This window comes from Muntiacus reevesi, chromosome 13 (genome assembly GCF_963930625.1).
Source record: "Muntiacus reevesi chromosome 13, mMunRee1.1, whole genome shotgun sequence".
Lineage (NCBI taxonomy): Eukaryota > Metazoa > Chordata > Mammalia > Artiodactyla > Cervidae > Muntiacus > Muntiacus reevesi.
The window spans coordinates 20,863,402-20,881,569 of record NC_089261.1 but is presented as its reverse complement, the minus strand read 5'-3'; the positions used below and the strand labels follow the sequence as shown (position 1 = coordinate 20,881,569).

Here is an 18,168-nt window from a genome sequence, read left to right as displayed (position 1 = left end):
TATGGTGTCATATGGAATAGCTTCAATCCCCTAAAAATGCTCTATGCTCTGGCCCGTTCGCTCATCCCCTCTCCCTCTCTTTTTTAGAATTACTATTATTTTAAATTTTTTATTTATTTTCTTGGCTGCGCTAGGTTGCTGTTCAGGCTTTTTCTAGTTGTGGCGAGCAGGGGCTACTGTAGTTGCAGCAGGCTTCTCACGGCGGCAGCCTCTCCTGTTGTAGAGCACAGGCTCTCGGGCTTCAGTAATGGCAGCACAAAGGTCCTAGAGCAAGCGCGAAAGCTTCAGTAGTCACGGTGCACTTGTTTAGTTATTCTCGCAACATGTGGAATCTTCCTGGACCGGGGATCCAACCCGTGTCCCCTGCACTGGCAGGCAGATTCTAATCTACTGTGCCACCAGGGAAGTCTTCCCCATCCTCTCTTGACCCCTGGCAAACACTGATCCTTTTACTGTCTCCATAGGTTTTTTTGTTGTTGTTTTGTTTTGTTTTTTGGCTTCACCACAAGGCATGCAGGATCGCAGTTCCCCACCAGGGATCAAACCCGTGCCCCTTACAGTGGAAGTTTGGAGTTTTAACAACTAGACTGCCGGGGGGAAGTTCCTCCATAGTTTATCTTTTGCAGGATATGCTATAGTTGAAATCATCCAGTATTTAGTCTTTTCAGATTGGCTTGTTTCCCTTGTGTGCATGAGTGCTAAGTCACTTCAATCATATCTGATTCCTTGCAACCCCATGGATTGAATCTCACCAGGCTCCCCCATCCATGGGATTCTCCGGGCAAGAATACTGGAGTGGATTGCCATGCCCTCCTCCAGAGGATCTTCCAGACCCAGGGATCAAACTCGCATCACTTATGTCTCCTGCATTGGCAGGCAGCTCTTTACCACTAGCACCAGCTGGGAAACCCTGTCTCCCTCAGTAATATGCATTTATGTTTCTACCCTCTTTTCATGGCTTGATAATTCATATATTTTTTTAGCACTGAGTACTGTTCCATTGTCTGGGTTACCATTTTACCCATTCACCTCCTGAAAGACATCTTGATTGCTTCCAAGTTTTGGCAATTATGAATAAAGATGCCCTGAACATCTGTGTGCAGATTTCTGTGTGAACATAGATTTTCAACTCGTTTGGGGAGTGTGATTGCGGGATCATATGGTAGGAGTATATTTGATTTTGTAAGAAGCCACCAAACTCTCTTCCAAAGTAACTGTGCCATTTTGCATTCCCCCCAGTGATGAAAGAGGGTTCCTGTCCTTCCGCATCTTCATCAGCATTTGATGTTGTCAGTGTTTTGGATTCGGGCCATTCTATTAGGTATGTAGTGGTATCTCGTTTCAATTTGCAATTTTCTAATGAAAATTACATTGACTGTCTTTTCATATGTTTATTTTCCATCTGTATTTTTCATTTGTGAAATGTCTGTTCAGGTCTTTTCCCTGTTTTTCAGATTATTTGTTTTCTTATTGTTGAATTTGAAGAGATCTTTGTATGTTTTGGATAACAATCCTTTATCAGATATATATATATATATATAACATTTTCTCCCAGTATGTGGCTTGTCTTCACATTCCTTGAACAATATCTTTCACAGAGTGAAAGTTTTAATTTTTTTTTTTAATTTGACTATGCAGGCTCTTAGTTCTCATAGGTGGGATCTAGTTCCCAGACCAAGGATTGAACCCCAGGCCCCCTGCATTGGGAGCATGGAGTCTTAGCTACTGGACCACCAGGGGAAGTTCTTTAATTTTAATGAAGTCTAGCTTATCAGTTCTTTCTTTCATGGATCATGCCTTTGATGTTATATCTAAAAAAATCATCTCTATCCCCCCAAAAATGAGATTTCCTCCTACATTATCTTCTAGGAGTTTGATAGTTTTGTGTTTTACATTTAGATCTGTGAGCCATTTTGAGTTAATTTTTGTGAAAGATGTAAGATTTGTGGCAAGATTTTTTTCTTTTTTTTGCACATGGATGTCCAGTTGTTTCAGCGCTGTTTGCTGAAAAGACTGTCTTTGTTCCACTGTGTTGCCTTTCCTCCTTTGTGGGAGATCAGTTGACTATATTTATATGGGTCTATTTCTGGGCTCCCTGTACTGTCCCATTGATCTATTTGTCTCTTGTCAACAACACACTGTCCTGATTATGGCAGCTTTAGAGTAAGTCCTGAAGTCAGGTAGTGTCAGCACAATGACTTTGTTTTGCTCCTTCAATATGATGTTGGCTATTCTCACACAGCAAAAATGAGAGAGCCTGAATCTGATCCCAGCTCTGAGTCACTCTAGCTTTTGGATAATCCATCCAGGAGCTTCTCTTCTGGTACAATTATATATTTGCTTTTGTTTTTGCACAAACAGTATCATACTTCAGCTTGATTCTATCCCTTGTTTTTACTCAACATGTTCAGGAGGTCATTTCATACCTTTCTTAACTTTTGTGTATAGATTAATACATAGTTCCCCCCCGCCCCCACTTGCTGCAGGGTATTCTGTTGAGCATGCTCTGTAATTATTTGGCGAGTTCCCACCAGACTTTTGCTCCTCCAGTAACTATCTGCAAACTAGTATCTTCTGCTCCCTCCACAAGTCTATCTATAGAAGAACTTCCTACTGGGTCAAAAAAAAGAAGTGCATTTACAATTCTGCACTTGGCCAGATCCCCTTGAAAGAAGCTGTCCCATGTGAGGAACAGAGGCTGTTTTAAATTCAGGGAGTGTTTTCAATCTCTGACTGAAGGCTGGATAGAGACAGGGGCATATCTTGCCCACCCCCCAACCCCTCTGGGCTTGACCTACTCCCCTGCCCATGAATGTATCTCTCTTCTGTTCCTCAAATGCCAGATGAGTTCCCACCTCAGAGCCTTTCCACTGGGAGTTCCTTTCACCTAGAATACATCCCCTCCTGATCTCTCCATGGCTCCCTCTTCCTCCCCTTTCATCTTCCCAATTAAGCAGACCCATGGTACTTTCCATTGCCTCACCCGGTTTTATTTACTTTACAGGAAATAAGTAATAACCTGGCATTACCTGAGATTATCTTACCGTATTTACTTGTTGATTTTCCCCACCCCACAGAGAATGGGAGTTTTCTCTTTTTTCACACCCAGCATCGAGCACCTAGACCCCAGCGATCACGGAGGACATGTAGGTTCCCTCCTCTCTCCCGCTTCCCACCACCCTGCTCTATTTTTCTCCACGAAATGTATTCCCTTCCAACAAGTATAATTTGTTTATTCATTATGTGTATCGCCTGGCCGTCTCACTAGAATGTCAGCCCCAGAAGGGCAAGGATCTTGTTTTGTCCTCCGCAGCATCTCTTAACACTTACAAGAGGGCACAGCACATAGTGCCTTTCACCAAATATTGGTTGAATGAATGAGGATCATAACCTCCATCCTCCAGGGCTGGCAAGGTTGTCCCTCTGGAGCAAAAGGCAGATTAAAGAGCAGGCCCCCCGCAGCAGGTGTGGCCATTTCCTCCTGCTCAGAATGGGCCTGAGGCCGCTAAGGGCTAGAGCCAAGGGCCAAGGAAGGGCCTTGGCCTTGCGGCCAGGGGGCGGGGGTAATCCTGACCACGCCCCCACAGAGGCCCCGCCCAGCGGGAGGCCCCTCCCCGCCCATAAGCGGGTCTGGGTGCCCGCCCCGCCCGGTTCGCTCCGACCTTGCTGCGGCGCAGCCGGGGGCGGGAGGCCCGGAGGAGCGGCGGGAGGAGGGAGGGGCGGAGCGAGCGCAGCGCCGGGCGCAGTCTCCAATGAGCCGCGCGGAACCGGCGCCCCTGAGGACCCCAGCCCGCTGTTCCCCCTCCCCACGGCCCACCTGGTGCCAGGTAAGGGAACAGGTAAGAGCGCGGCGCTCGGGACCCCCGACCCAGATCTTTCTCAGGTCGAGGTGCAGATCTTTCTCAGGCAGAGGCTGGGGGGCCACTTGGCTCTCCCTGCCCCGGGGGTGGAGTAAAGGCATCTCGGTAGAAAGTGGGAGCCTCCCGGGAGCCTTCCTGGCCCTCGCCTTGGTACCCCAGAGTCCGCAGTCGCGGGTCCCAGCCCCCCATCCCTGCAGCATCCTTTCCACGCCGCAAGGAGATTGCAATTTTTTTTTTTTAACCTTTCAGATGCCGCCAGCTCTTGGAAAATGGTGGGGGTGCCTTTTGGGGGTGGATCCTGGGATGACTGTTCCCTCCGGATCTGACTGGCAGCTCTTCCGAGGGCTCCCCGCACCCTCCAGCGGGCCGTGCTCACAGATCCTGAGAGCCTGACTATCAGAAACCTGGGGGCAGGCCTGAGCCTGCCGACCTTGGCGAACCCCTTCCCCCCACTCACCCTGGCTGGCCAGTGGGTTGACCCTTCTTTGCCTCCATCCTGGCAGTTAAGCCTGTGGGTTCCCGAGGGTCTCTCCCTTGTTTCTAAGTCTCTGTTAAAGCAGGGTGCCCCTCCCCAGACCTGAGGTTAATTAAAATAGCTTTCATCTGGTCTGACAGGATTCCCCGCCCACTGCCCCGCCCCCTGGATGTTGGCTGCCCTCCATTCCCTTGCTTCAGGCGGGCAGGTGCCAGGTGACCAAAGGAGGCTGGCAGGAAAGCCACCGTAGCTCCCCAGTTCGCCTCACCTAGCGCTGCGGGTCATCTGAAACAAGTCGCCAAGGGCCCAGCGTGGGCTGGGGGGCTCAGCAAAGGTGGGAGTCAGGGTGGAAGAAGTCCTGGCCCTGCATCTGGAGACCCCACAGTGACACCATCCCACAGCACCGGCCCCAGTCATCTGGGCAATACCACTGGGGGGTGAAAAGTTCCCCTCAGAATTTGGGGGTGAACTGAGCTGGGTGGGCCCCTCCAGGTCCTTCATGATGCTTTCTTGGGAGCCCTGCATAGCCTGGGTCGCAGAGAGTGAAGTGTGGGTTTCACCTGTTCTCTGCGGGTCATTTGATGTCCCCAAGCCTTTATTTGCCTACCTGTAAAATGGGAATGATAACTGAGAGACCCTTCCTGAGTAGTAGTGAATAATCAGGAAGGGAGGTGGCAGGCGCTCAGCTCATCGTCAAACACTTAGCAATACTCCATAAACGTAAACAGTAGCTGTCACCCTTGTAATGATAATTGCTATTTATTGTCTCCTGGCTGTTTCAGACTTTCCTTTTGTGCATCTGACAGCTGGTGATGCCCCAACCACCATTTCTTCTACCTGAAAGAAAAGCCTTTGACAGGACTCTCAGTGAGGGTGGGGTCATTTGCTAATCCTATGGCATTTCTTAGCTCTCAGGGTCAAGGCGAGTTGACCCTGTCTTCCTGGGCACATCAGGCCCTGGGCACAGCCTGCCCTGACCTCTGGCCACCACCCTGTCCTTGTCCCTTGGGGCACACAACATCACTCATGTGCCCACAATTTGCCCTCCAGCTTCACCTGGCCAAACCCACGTCAGGCAGATGGAGAGCATGGATGTGGCTCCAAGCATCCCACTGGTCCCCATCCTCCCCTCCTCCCAGTATGGGCTGATGGTCGCGTCCCCTTCATTCTGCTGCTCAGTAACTTTAAAAATAACAAGAGTTGCCCTGTCTCCACTGAGGGCTGTAACCTGACCCTAGTTGGATTCTGCTCCATCAGAGCCTGGAGCAGGAGGACTCAGCACTTGAGAGCTGAGCACCCTGGTGCTGTGGCTGCTCTGCCCCCGCTCACTGGGTAACCTCAGACCAGCCTCTCTCCCTCCCTCTCTGGGCCTCGGTTTCCCCATCTGTAAACTGTGATTCAAATAGCCTGTGATGCTGGAGTGCGAAACTTTGTTTATGCCGGTGAGGAAGATAGACAGCTGGGCTCCCAGGTGGGTGCCTGGCCATGAAATGGGTTGACTTTACCTGAAGCGGAGGGTGTCGGGAAGGGATTCCCCCGGTGACTGGGAGTAGGCGTGATGAGAGCCAGTTCAGCCCGTGTTCCTGCCAACCCCCACCCCGTGCTGGTCTCTGGCAGGTCTGCCTTCTCTCCCACTTCTGAATGTCAGCTCCTTCCTGAGGGCTAAAGGGACTCCTCGTCCCACCCCGAGGTGAGCTGCAGCCTAGGTGGCTGGCAGTGCCTGGGCAGCCGGCAGGCCTGCAGAGGCCCCAGGCCAAGAGCATCCCTCCCCAGGCTCTGTCTCACGCTCACCCACTTGCTGGCTCCCCAAGGCCTCTGCATTGCAGCAGACAGGAGCCTAAGCCGGCAGCCCTCCCAGGGGTGGAACAAAGGCCTGCGCAGGGGGTTGTCTGTTCCCCCATCCCTACCTCCACCCACTCGCCTGCCCTGGATTCCCCTCAGCCCAGGCTTCCCTGGAAGTGTCAGCTGCTGACAGGGCAGCCGTCTTCTCTAGGAAGGACTTGAGTCTTCCTGGAAGAGCTGTGGTGACAGTAGAGCCCCTCAGGCTTGGGGACCATTACGCCTCTGTGTCCGTTCTGCAGCTCATACCCTTCTGAGCATCATTAAAAGTCTTGCCTACCGCACCACAGCCCCTCTGCCCCGAGAGGCTGGTTTGAAAAATCACGACTTCGGAGTTGAGAGCCCAGATTTTGGAACTCAAAGGCCTGGGTTCACATCCCAGCTCTGCTACTTCCTTCTAGCTGGGTGACCTGGAGCAAGTCACTTAACCTCTATGTGCCTCAGTTTTCTCACTGTAAAATGGGGATAACAGTGAAACATACCTCATAGGATTCTTGTGAGGGATGACTGCATGTAAACCACTCAAATCAGTGCCAGGCGCACAATAACATCAGTGTCTGCTGTTATTACTCTTGCTGCTGTCCTTGTCAGTGTTAGCACTGTCCTCAGTTCTCTTGGCGGAGCCGCCTCTGGCATAGGCTCTGTTCTCCTTTGATGAAGGCTCTGTGTTTGCACTTGCTGAATGTGTGTGTGTTTGTGTGTGTGTGTATATATATACACATATATATGTATTTTTAAACTGAAGTATAGTTGATGTGCAATGTTGTATTTGTTTCTGGTGTACAGCAGAGTGATTCAGTTATATATATAGTCTTTTTCATATTCTTTTCCATTATGGCTTATTGCAAGATATTGAACATAGTTCCCTCTGCTATACAGCAGGTCCTTGTTGTTTATTTTATATATAGTATCTGCTATGTTTATCCTAATTTATCCCTCCCCTACCCCCCTCTCCCCTTTGGTAACCACAAGTCTGTTCTCTTTGTGAGTCTGTTTCTGTTTCATTAATATTTGTGTCATATTTTAGATTCCACATATAAGTGATATTATGTAGTATTTGTCTTTCTCTTTCTGATTCACTTCACTTAGTGTGGTAGTCTCTAGGTCCATCCACATTCCTATAAATGGCATTATTTCATTCTTTTTTATGGCTGAGTAGTATTCCATTGTGGGTGTGTGTGTATATATATATGTATATATATGTATATATCTACATACATACATACATACATGTATGTATACATACACACATACATATATATACACACCACATCTTTATCCATTCATCTGTCAATGGACATTTAGGTTGCTTCCGTATCTTGGCTGTTGTAAGGACTTGCTATGTTGACAAGTATTTTAGCTTAGCAGTGTAGAGCATAGCTTCTAAAACCAGACAGCTCTGAGTTCAAATCAGAGCTCCACTGCTCACCAGCTGTGTGATCTTGGTTGGGCAAGTTATTAGCTCCTCTGGGCCTCAGTTTCTCCATCAGCTAAGTGGGAATGATAGTGTAAATCTGACAAAGTTGTTGTAAGGACTAAATAAGCGGACACATACAAAGCACGTGGCTCAGCCAGAAAGATAAAGACCAATACAGTATACTAACGCATATATATGGAATTTAAAAAGATGGTAACGATAACCCTATATGCAAAACAGAAAAAGAGACACAGATGTACAGAACAGACTTTGGGACTCTGTGGGAGAAGGCGAGGGTGGGATGTTCTGAGAGAACAGCATTGAAACAAGTATACTATCAAGGGTGAAACAGACCACCAGCCCAGGATGGATGCATGAGACAGGTGCTCAGGGCTGGTGCACTGGGAAGACCCAGAGGGAAGGAATGGGGAGGGCGGTGGGAGGGGGGATCGGGATGGGGAACACATGCAAATCCATGGCTGATTCATATCACTGTATGGCAAAAACCACTACAATATTGTAAAGTAATTAGCCTCCAACTAATAAAAACAAATAAAAAAAAAAAGCACGTGGCTCACGTAAAGGGCGGGACCGCTCGGAAGCGCTGTGCCTTGTCATTGTTTGCTCACGGTAACTGGACACCTGCCGTTGTGTCAGGAATGCAGTTCTGAGGTTGTGGGTCACGTGCTGGGACCCTTCACACACGTGAGTCCCAGCTCAGGCCTTTGTTACCAGAGTGACATGAGCCACGTGCTTTTGCCTCTCTGTGCCTCAGTTCCCCTAGCTGTAAATGGGAATGTGGAAGCACTGGCCTCCTGGAGTCATGTGAGGTTTCTGGCATTCCAGAACATCCAGTCAGTCACCTTGGTCTGAGCCTCGGAGCTATGAGGAAGAGGGTCTCTAAGGCTGCCCCCAGCCCACTGCCCCGTTCCCAGTTGCTCCTCACAACCACCCCTCCTGTTGCTCCATGCCTCTCTTCTCCTTTGGGGACTCTGGAGCTTTGCCCATTCTGCAGATGGGGCATCAGAGACCCTCAGGTCTCCTTGTCTCCCTCAAGCACATTCCTACCTTAGGGCTCTCGCCATGTCTGTTCCACCTGTCCAAAATGCTTTTCCCCAGGTATGCACATGGCCGACTCCCTCACCTCTTTCAGTCTTATTCAAGTGTTACCTTCACAGCAAAGTCTTCCCTGTACCCCATTTAAAATTGCCTTCACATCTTTTACACTCAACTCTTACCCCCAAGCCCTGTCTCTTAACACTGTATCACTTACTTATTGTACTTATTGTCTGTCTCTGACATGAATGTCCCATCTCCTCAAGAGCAGAGATCTTTGTTACTTTGGTTCACAGTTAAGTCCCTAGCACAAGGACTTCCCTGGCGGTCCAGTGGCTAAGACTCAGCGCTCCCAGTGCAGGGGACCCAGGTTCAATCCCTGGTCAGGGAACCCAACCCACATGCCCCAACTAAGAGCTTGAATGCTGTAACTAAAAATCCTGCATGCTGCAACTAAGACCCAGTGCAGCTAAATAAATAATTTTTTAAAATCCTTAGCACAAAGAACAGAGTCTGGCCCACAGAGGGTACCCAATAAATATTCCCTGAATGAGTGGAACCTTCACCCTACCCCTGTGTAATTTGTCACTGTCATTTTACCGATGAGGAATCTGAGGCTCAGAGATAGACTTCCTCAAGGTCACACAGCCAGCAAGCAGCACGCCCTCACCCCTCACCCCACTGCTCCCTACAGGTCTGGCCTCGCCCTGCAGACAATGGCCTTGCCCCCATGAGCTAGAGCCTGCCCCTCGGTGCCTGCCCACCCCTGGCCAGCAGGATGCAGCTGTGGAAGGCAGTGGTGGTGACCCTGGCCTTCATGAGTTTGGACGTCGGCATGACCACGGCCATCTACATCCTTAGCCACCTGGACCGCAGCCTGCTGGAGGACATCCGCCACTTCAACATCTTTGACTCGGTGCTGGACCTCTGGGCGGCCTGCCTGTACCGCAGCTGCCTGCTGCTGGGGGCCACCATCGGCGTGGCCAAGAACAGCACCCTGGGGCCCCGGAGGCTGCGGGCCTCGTGGACGGTCATCGCCCTCGTGTGCCTCTTTGGGGGCATCTACACCATGGTGAAGCTGCTGCTCTTCTCCGAGGTACGCAAGCCAGTCCGGGACCCGTGGTTTTGGGCCCTCTTTGTGTGGACCTACGTTTCACTCGCTGCCTCCTTCCTGCTCTGGTGGCTGCTGTCCACGGTGCAGCCGGACGCCAAGGCCCTCGGGCGGGGTGCCGGGGCCGAGGGCGAGGGTGAGGGCGAGGGCTTCCCTGGGGAGGACCGGCCTGCGCCCGAGCAGGCATCCGGGGCCACGCTGCAGAAGCTGCTGTCCTACACCAAGCCTGACATCGCCTTCCTCGTGGCGGCCTCCTTCTTCCTCATCGTGGCGGCTCTGGGTAAGTGCCAGCCCGCAGGGTCTGGTGGGCACCCAGGGAATGTGTTAGGGGGGTGTGACCAACTCTTCTTTCCACTCAAGTTTTTTTTTTTAATTTTATACAACTTTTAAAATTTTTATTTATTTATATATTTCTGGCGGTGCTGGGTCTTTGTTGCTGTGCGGGCTTTTCTCTAGTTGCGGCAAGTGGGGGCTACTCTGGTTGCGTCGCGCACAGTTCTCACTGCGCTGGCTTCCCTTGTTGCGAAGCACAGGCTCTAGGGCGCGTGCCTCAGTAGTTGTGGTTCCCGGGATCTAGAGCACAGGCTCAGTGGTTGCGCGCACGGGCTTAGCCACTCCGCGGCATGTGGGATCTTCCTGGTGCAGGTATCTAACCCGCATCTCCTGCACTGGCAGGCGGATTCTTTACCACTGAGCCACCAGGGAAGCCCCATCCTCTCCAGTTTTAGTATCTTCTTTCCATGGTTCAAACATCATGTTAATACGCAAAGGTAAACATTGAGAGTTTCACCCTAATTCTGCCCGTGAAAACCCTAAATCCCCCTGCCCAGGCCTAACTACAGGAAATGGTTCCAGCAACTTCCAAGTAGGCAGGAAACCACTTTTATTCATTTCTTACATATGCCTCCAGTGTTTCTTTATACAGCTGTAAGCAAAGGAGTGCACGTCTCTCTCCCCTCACCTTCTGCACTCTAGTCTGCGTCTTGCTTTTCTCACTTAATATATCCTGGGGACTTTCCTGGTGGTTCAGTGGTTAAGATTTTGAGCTTCCAGTGCCAGGGTCATGGGTTCAATCCCTGATAGGGGAGCTAAGATCCCACATGCTGCACTGTTGTTGTTCAGCTGAAGTTTGTGTCTGACTCTTTGCAATCCCATGGAAGGCCAGGCTCTGTCCTCCACTATCTCCCAGAGTTTGCTCAAATTCATGTCCACTGAGTCAGTGATGCCATCCAATATCTCATCCTCTGCACCCCCTTCTCCTTTTAGCTGTCCTTCCCAGTATCAGGGTCTTTTCCAGGGAGTCTGTTCTTTGCATCAAGTGGCCAAAATATTGGAGCTTCAGCTTCAGCATCAGTCCTTCCAATGAATATTCAGGGTTTATTTCCTTTAGAACTGACTTGTTTGATCTTGCTGTGCAGTGCAGCCAATTAAAACAATAACAACAATAATATATCCTAGAATTTTCCCAGTTAGTTCCTCAATTTGTTTTTGACTACATAATACTCCACTGTGTGACTGTACTATAGATTATTTAGTCAATCTGTTGTTGGACTCTTGGGTTGTTTTGAGTCTTTTTTTTTCTTTTTTATACCCATTTCCTATAAATGTGGGTATATCTAAAGAAGTTATCCTACACATAAGTGGCATTTTTGGGTTCAAAGCATTTTTTATAATGAAGCAGAATAGAGCCATCAGGTTATGTCGTCTGTGATGAGCTTAAGTTGAATGAAACTATCCTTAAGTTGCATGAAACACCTGTCTGTGTGTCCTGGTTGGTGATATAAATTGTATCTGCTACTCTGGGTCTGGTCCAAACAGTTTGAAAGTACCACTTCAGAAACAGTGGGAAGATGACATCACAGGGTGGAAACTCTATGGGTTCTGGGGGCAACAAGCCCCAGATACCAATTCCATTCCTGCTCCAGGCCTGGCTTTGTGACCATGGGCGGGTGATCCAACCTTCCAAAGCTTCACATCCTTCTTATGTGAAATAGGAGTTGCTAGCATCCTTGTTCCAAGATGTTGTAAAGTTGGAATAAAGACAGAGAGGAGAGGGATGTCCCTGGTGATCCAGTGGTTAAGACTGAGCTTCCAATGCCAGAGTCATGGGTTCGATCCCTGATCAGGGAACCAAGATCCCACATGCCCCAAGGCACAGCCAAACAAACAAACCAAAAGGACTGAGAGGAGGAGAGGTACAGAGCTTGCTGCATGTGGTAAGTACCCGGATGTTTGCTCCTATGAGTCGTTACATATTTAACTCACAGAGGGACAGAGTCTGGGAGCAGCCGCAAAGCCACAGTGATCTCAGAGAGGACTGGCGAGCCCTAGAGCCCATTCCACGTACCAGCTACCCTCTGTCCTCTCGTTCCGGCCCCGTGGCCACTGTGTGATTTCAGGCACGTCTTCTCGTCTGTAAAATGGGCATCTCAGCAGTTGTGAGGCTCAGTGAGCTCATATAAGTAGGATGCCTTGGACAGCTCCTGGCACATAGGAAGCTCCCAATAAGTTTTAGTGGCCATGAGTATTGAGATGACCCCTTTTCATTTAACCAGACTGCTGCTGCTCCTTACACTACGAGGTCAGTGGTCTGCTTGTGAGCAGCCTACTGGGATTCTGTTGACCCTGGTCCTTAGCCACAGCTTTGGTGACAAGAGAGTCCTGCGTCTACTCTGCTGCCTCTCCTAGCAGGCTTGGAGCCCCTTGGGGTCAGAGGTCAGGTCTGACACCTTCAGGGCCCCCAATACCTGGCATTGAATGAGACTCACTGAGTAGATGGATGAGTGAATGACCATCCTGCCCATGTTGGCAGTTGTCTCCCCCACGGCCTTTATTCCCCCACCTGCCAGGTGTTGTGAGCTTAGGGAATACAGATGTCCTAAAATACAGCCAAGCAGATCGTGCCAGCCTGTAGGGTTATGTTGAGGTCAAGGGCTTCAACTTGAGATGAGGCCCACAACTTTACTCATTATTTTATTTTTTTGGCCACCCCATGCAGCATGTGGGATCTTAGTTCCCTGACCAGGGATCAAAGCTGCACCCTCTGCATCAGAAGTGTAGATTTTTAACCACTGGACAACCAGGGAAGTCTCAGATAATTTTAGTCGAGTTTACTAACAGTGGCCAAACCTCAGTGTCTCATCTTGTAATTAGGGCTTTGTCAGGGTTTTGTGAATGTTTTTTTTTTTTTTTTTGGCTGCACCGCAGGACATCTTAGTTCCCTGACCGGGGATTGAACTTGTATCCCCTGCAGTGAAAGTGCAGAGTCCTAACCACTGGACCACCAGGTAAGTCCCAGGTTATTGTGAAAATTAAATGAAGTGAAGCACAGTGCCTGGCAAAACCAGGTACTTCATAAAAGTTAAATACTATGGCTATTGGGCTTCCCAGGTGGTGCAGTGGTAAAGAACCTGCTTGCCAATGCACAAGATGCGCGTTCACTTCCTGAGTTGAGAGGATCCCCTGGAGAAGGGAATGCCAACCCAGTCCAGTATTCTTGCTTGGAGAATTCCATGGACAGGAGAGCCCGGCAGGTTACAGTCCATGGGGTTACAGAGTCGGACACAACTGAGCGACTGAGCACACACGCGTGCACACTATGATTAACAATTACTTTTCAATCCGTGGCATCCAGGAGGGCCCAGATTTTTCTGAAACCTTATAATCTAAAAGAAAAACTGGCCCATTGTAGTAAAAGAAAAAAAAAGATTAATTTTAGTGTTGAGTATGTCCCATTGTGATTCTTTAATATGGATTTCATGGCAACCTAACTACAATAACCTTGGGCAAATGACTTAACCTTTCTGAGCCCCAGTTTCCTCATCTGTAAAATGGGAAGAATGATAATACTACACTTATAGGATTATTGGGAGGCATTTGAGACTTGAAAGAAATAAATGAGTCGCTATCTGGGGTAACAGTGGTCCAGGCAGAGGGAATAGCCTGTGCAAAGGTCCTGAGGCAGAAAGCTGCCTGATTATTGAAGGAAAAACAGAGAGAGTTGAGGGAGAGTAGAAGACAGTAGCTCAGCACCAGGGCCAGTCGTGCAGGGGGTGTCAGCCACTGTGAGGACTTTGATCCAGGATGAGACGATCTGATTTGGGTTTCACAGGCTCCTGCTGTCTGCTGGGAGTGGAGAACAGGTTGATGGGGACAAAGGTGGCAGCAAGGAGAACCAAGACTTTGTTGAGACCATCCAAAGGACGTTGACAAAGCTGGGTGGAACAGCAAGAGGGAGAGGCAGCAAATTCTGAAAATATTTTCAAGGTAGAGCCGCAAGATTTGCTGGCAGACCGGAGAGTTTCACCTGGTTCTTGGGCAGATTCAACAAAAGAATTTGCCTACCTGCTTATTAGTTCAACCTCCCACCCAGCAAGGGCTCCATGAATGTCTGTGGTGGTTAATATCATCACTGGTGCTTGTTGGACCAAAAATTCTGCTGGAGCTCCTCAGACCCTTTACTTCCCCGTAGGTAAACTGAGGCAGAGATGCAGCTGAGGCAGAAGTTCTGGCTGGAGACCCCAATCTGGCCAAGGGCAGGGGAGATGAAGGCCAGCTTTGTAGCCTCCTTGTGGTTCCTGTACCAAGACCAACAGAGGGCGCCAGAACCCCATGGAAGGCCTCGCTGTCTTGGCTGAGCCAGTTCTGCAGAGCTAACTGGGGAGGGACCCACCAGACCTGCACAGGGTGCATGGATTGACTTTCATTGTGCACGTCCTCTATGCCTGGTGCTGACCCAGGCTGTGGCTGCTGAAAGAGCTGCAGTGAAAACTGGACACAGTCTGGTCTGACCACCTCTCATTCCATGTCCATCATTTCCATGAGAGTGGGCCATTCATTCCAGGTTATTGGGAGGGAAGGCACAAGGAATGAGCCCCGACACTGGAAGCTGGTTTTTGGTTTGAGTCCTGCCGTCCTCTTATTTGCTGTGTGACGCTGAGCAAGTTGCTCAGCCTCTCTGAGTCTCCCATTCCACCTTAGTGAAATGGGGATGACATCTCTGCCGGATGCCCCTTTCCCCCCACCACACCCAGGATTTATGTGAAGACACAGCGAGACACATGGGTAAGAAATTATCTGGCAAGCTATAAAGTGCCCCACCAAGAGGAGCGGGGTAGCAGTTCTAGCATTGCTCAGAAGCAGAACATCAACATCTTCTGAGCTTCTAGAATTTGGACTCTGAGTCCTCTGGCAGAGAGAAGAAAGAAGTGAACTTTGGCGACTGTCCGCCACCAATCAGTGGTGTGACTGACTGAGCCTCAGTTCATCTTTTCAGCTCCACTTTCTTCATCTGTAAGATAGATGATAACAGGGTCACCTTCTGAGTCCTCATGCAGAGGGGATGAACTATCACCCGGCAGCCCCATGGCTCTGTGTTCTCCATGTCTGGGAGCCATTATTCATGATAACAGGATCCAGTCAGTATAGACTGAATAACACATTTCCTGTGTTCCTGATCTCTGAAAAGAGGGGGCGCCCCTCCCCACCCCTGCCCGGCTAATAAGCAGGAGTTTGCAGAGAGAGAAAACCCCATGAGTGGAATAAGCAGTGTGGGTAGTCTGGGGGCTTCCAGAGCCCCCTCCTGGCTGCAGACGCCCCCCTGAGCCCGCCCTGTCTCCGGCAGGAGAGACCTTCCTTCCCTACTACACTGGCCGGGCCATCGACGGCATCGTCATCCAGAAAAGCATGGAGCAGTTCAGCACGGCTGTCATCGTCTTGTGTGTGCTGGCCATCGGCAGGTAGTGACCCCTGCCTGCCCCCACCCACCAGGCCTGCAGTTGGGAGCGGGAATGGGGTAGCTCCTGAGAGGGAAAGGCTCCAGGAAGACTCAAGAAATGCCCCTGCGGGTGGGAGGTGAAGGCCTGTCCCTCAGTTGGTCCCCATGGTAACCAACAACCCAGCTACTGGCTTAGTTCTGCCCATTGGGTTGAGCCCCACCCTAGAGCCACACCCTTCTTGTCCCTAAAAATAACTTCAGTCCTCGGGATTCCCCTTTCGGCACCACCCCACCCCCAGCTATTTTCCAGGCAGGAAACAAGGGCCAGCTTTGTCTATGCTGTTCTGGAAAGGCGAGAGGCCCGACGGGTGGAACTGGGCTCCTCGCCCGCAGTAAAAGAAGTCCCCCCTGTGCCCTCACGTTGGGGGCTCCTTTTGGGAACAGGGTGACCCCCCGGCAGTGCCAGCCCCAGAGAGTGGGCTCAAGGTTGGGGTCCCTCGCCCCTGTGAAGGCCCTGGCCTGCCAGCAGTGGGGAGGGAGCAGTGGGGGGGCGGGGGTCAGTTGCCAGAAGGACGTCGTGCTATACATAACATCTCTTATCTGCAATTAGCTCATTTGCCGCAGGTATTCGGGGCGGCATTTTTACCCTCATATTTGCCAGACTGAACATTCGTCTCCGTAACCGTCTCTTCCGCTCGCTGGTGTCTCAGGAGACAAGCTTCTTTGACGAGAATCGCACAGGTTGGTCTTCCCGGGAGCCTCGGGTGACCTGGGGCTGGGCCCAGCAAGGTGGGCCTGCCCCACGTTGAGGATTTAAATGGGTGAATCAGTGCTTTCAGTCCTGCTGGCTTTCCCTGCCATCCAGTTCAGGGTGGGGATGCCCCTGGTGGCTGGCGTGGGCCTCCAGCCCCCCTGAGCCCTGGGGAGCTGGTCCAAGGTTTTGCTGTGAGCTACGGCCATTCTAGGACCCTGGCCAGGCCATCCTGTCCCTGAAGCAACCAAGGCCTCACCTCCCACTAACTTGTGGGAAGCACATGGGCCAGGACTTCTCCGGCCCGTGGGGGTGAGCAGGGCAGGGGTACAGGACAGAACAGGGAGGCCGAGACCCAGTCTCTGAGGCAGCTCAGCATGGGTGCAGGCCCCATCCCTGACTTCACCTCCCTGAGCCTCTGTTTTCTCCTCCATAAGATGAGAACAATAACAGGAGCTGCCCCACGAAGTTGTTGCCAAGGTCTTAGCCCAGTATCCAGCCATCAGTAAGGGTTGGTCTGGTCCTCTCTCTTCCATAGCTCAGATTGTTATTACCATGAGGCTGAAGAGGGGAGTGACCCCTCTGCCAGTGACAGGGAGGGGCCACGGGTTCGGCTCTGGCTCGGACATACTGTGTGGCGCTGAGCAAGACTCTCCCCCTCTCTGAGCCTCAGCTGTCTCCTCTGTGCTCTGGGAGATGCTGAAGCTGAAACCAGATGCTGGTGACAAGGGCTGGACTCAGAGCAGCCCTCAGGCCATTGACTCACCCTGTCCCCCCTGCAACCCAGCCCAGAAGACGGGGAAGGTCCAAGTTCCCCAAGGGTCCCCGCCCCCGCCCTCAGTGGCCCTGTGACTGCAGAGGGGGCTGAGATGCCTGTGTTCCAGGGGACCTCATCTCCCGCCTCACCTCGGACACCACCATGGTCAGCGACCTGGTCTCCCAGAACATCAACATCTTCCTGCGGAACACGGTTAAGGTCACAGGCGTGGTGGTCTTCATGTTCAGCCTCTCGTGGCAACTCTCGTTGGTCACCTTCATGGGGTTCCCCATCATCATGATGGTGTCCGACATCTATGGCAAGTACTACAAGGTAGGCCCCGCCTGATCCCCACTGGGGTCTCCCCACCAGCAGCTCTCAAATGATCCCTTAGGATGGGCTCAGAGGGCCACTGGGGGCTAGTGAGGGACTTGTCTTAAAACTGAGTTTGCATTCAGTCATTCATTCGTTCAGTCATTCAATAAATATTTATTAAGCACCTACTAAGTCCCAGGCACTGGGATACATCAATCAGACAGGACCCCTGTCCCCAGGGAGCTTATATTCTAATAGGAGAGCCAGCCAATAAATAGAAACAATGATAATGATGGAAACATATAATACAGTCATAGCTCAGTTGGTAAAGAATCTGCCTGCAATGCAGGAGACCCGGGTTCGATTCCTGGGTCGGGAAGACCCCCTGGAGAAGGAAATGGCAACCCACTCTAGTATTCTTGCCTGGAGAATCCCATGGACAGAGCAGCCTGGCAGGCTGTCCCCTGGCAGTCCATGGGGTCATAAGAGTCGGACACAACTTAATGACTAGAGATATAATACAATAAAAGTTGGAGGAGATAAGGAGATAAATGAAAAGAAATAGAATTGGGGTTGGTTGCAGTTTTATTTTATTTTTAAAGTTAAATGTCTTTCTTTTGCTATCCTTTTTTAAATTTGTATTTATTTTGTTTTTGGCTGTGCTGCATCTTCGTTGCTGCGCTTGAGTTTTGTCTTATCGCGGTGAGCAGGGACTACTTTCTAGCTGTGGTGGACAGGCTTCTCGTTGCGGTGGCTGCTCTTGTTGCAGAGCACGGGCTCTGGAGTGCAGGCTCGGCAATTGTGGTGCACTGGCTTAGCTGCCCCGAGACATGTGGGATCTTCCTGGACGACAGATGGAACCTGTGTCCCC

At 50.6% G+C, this 18,168-nt stretch overlaps 1 protein-coding gene across 4 annotated transcripts in view; it reads left to right on the top strand.

Annotated features, from left to right (window-relative positions):
- The first annotated feature begins 1,247 nt into the window (after positions 1-1,247).
- Positions 1,248-18,168, top strand: part of ABCB9 (ATP binding cassette subfamily B member 9) — a 31,206-nt gene continuing 14,285 nt past the window's right edge. For 2 of the 4 annotated variants that reach the window (XM_065904084.1, XM_065904081.1), the window contains exons 1-5: positions 3,710-3,839; positions 9,342-10,038; positions 15,382-15,496; positions 16,085-16,215; positions 17,110-17,315. In XM_065904084.1, coding sequence (XP_065760156.1) covers positions 9,426-10,038; positions 15,382-15,496; positions 16,085-16,215; positions 17,110-17,315 — 1,065 coding nt within the window. In that variant the 5' untranslated portion in view covers positions 3,710-3,839; positions 9,342-9,425. Of the gene's footprint in view, positions 1,322-3,702; positions 3,840-9,341; positions 10,039-15,381; positions 15,497-16,084; positions 16,216-17,109; positions 17,316-18,168 lie in introns of those variants that run through there. The other 2 variants (XM_065904083.1, XM_065904082.1) reach the window with 2 other exon arrangements.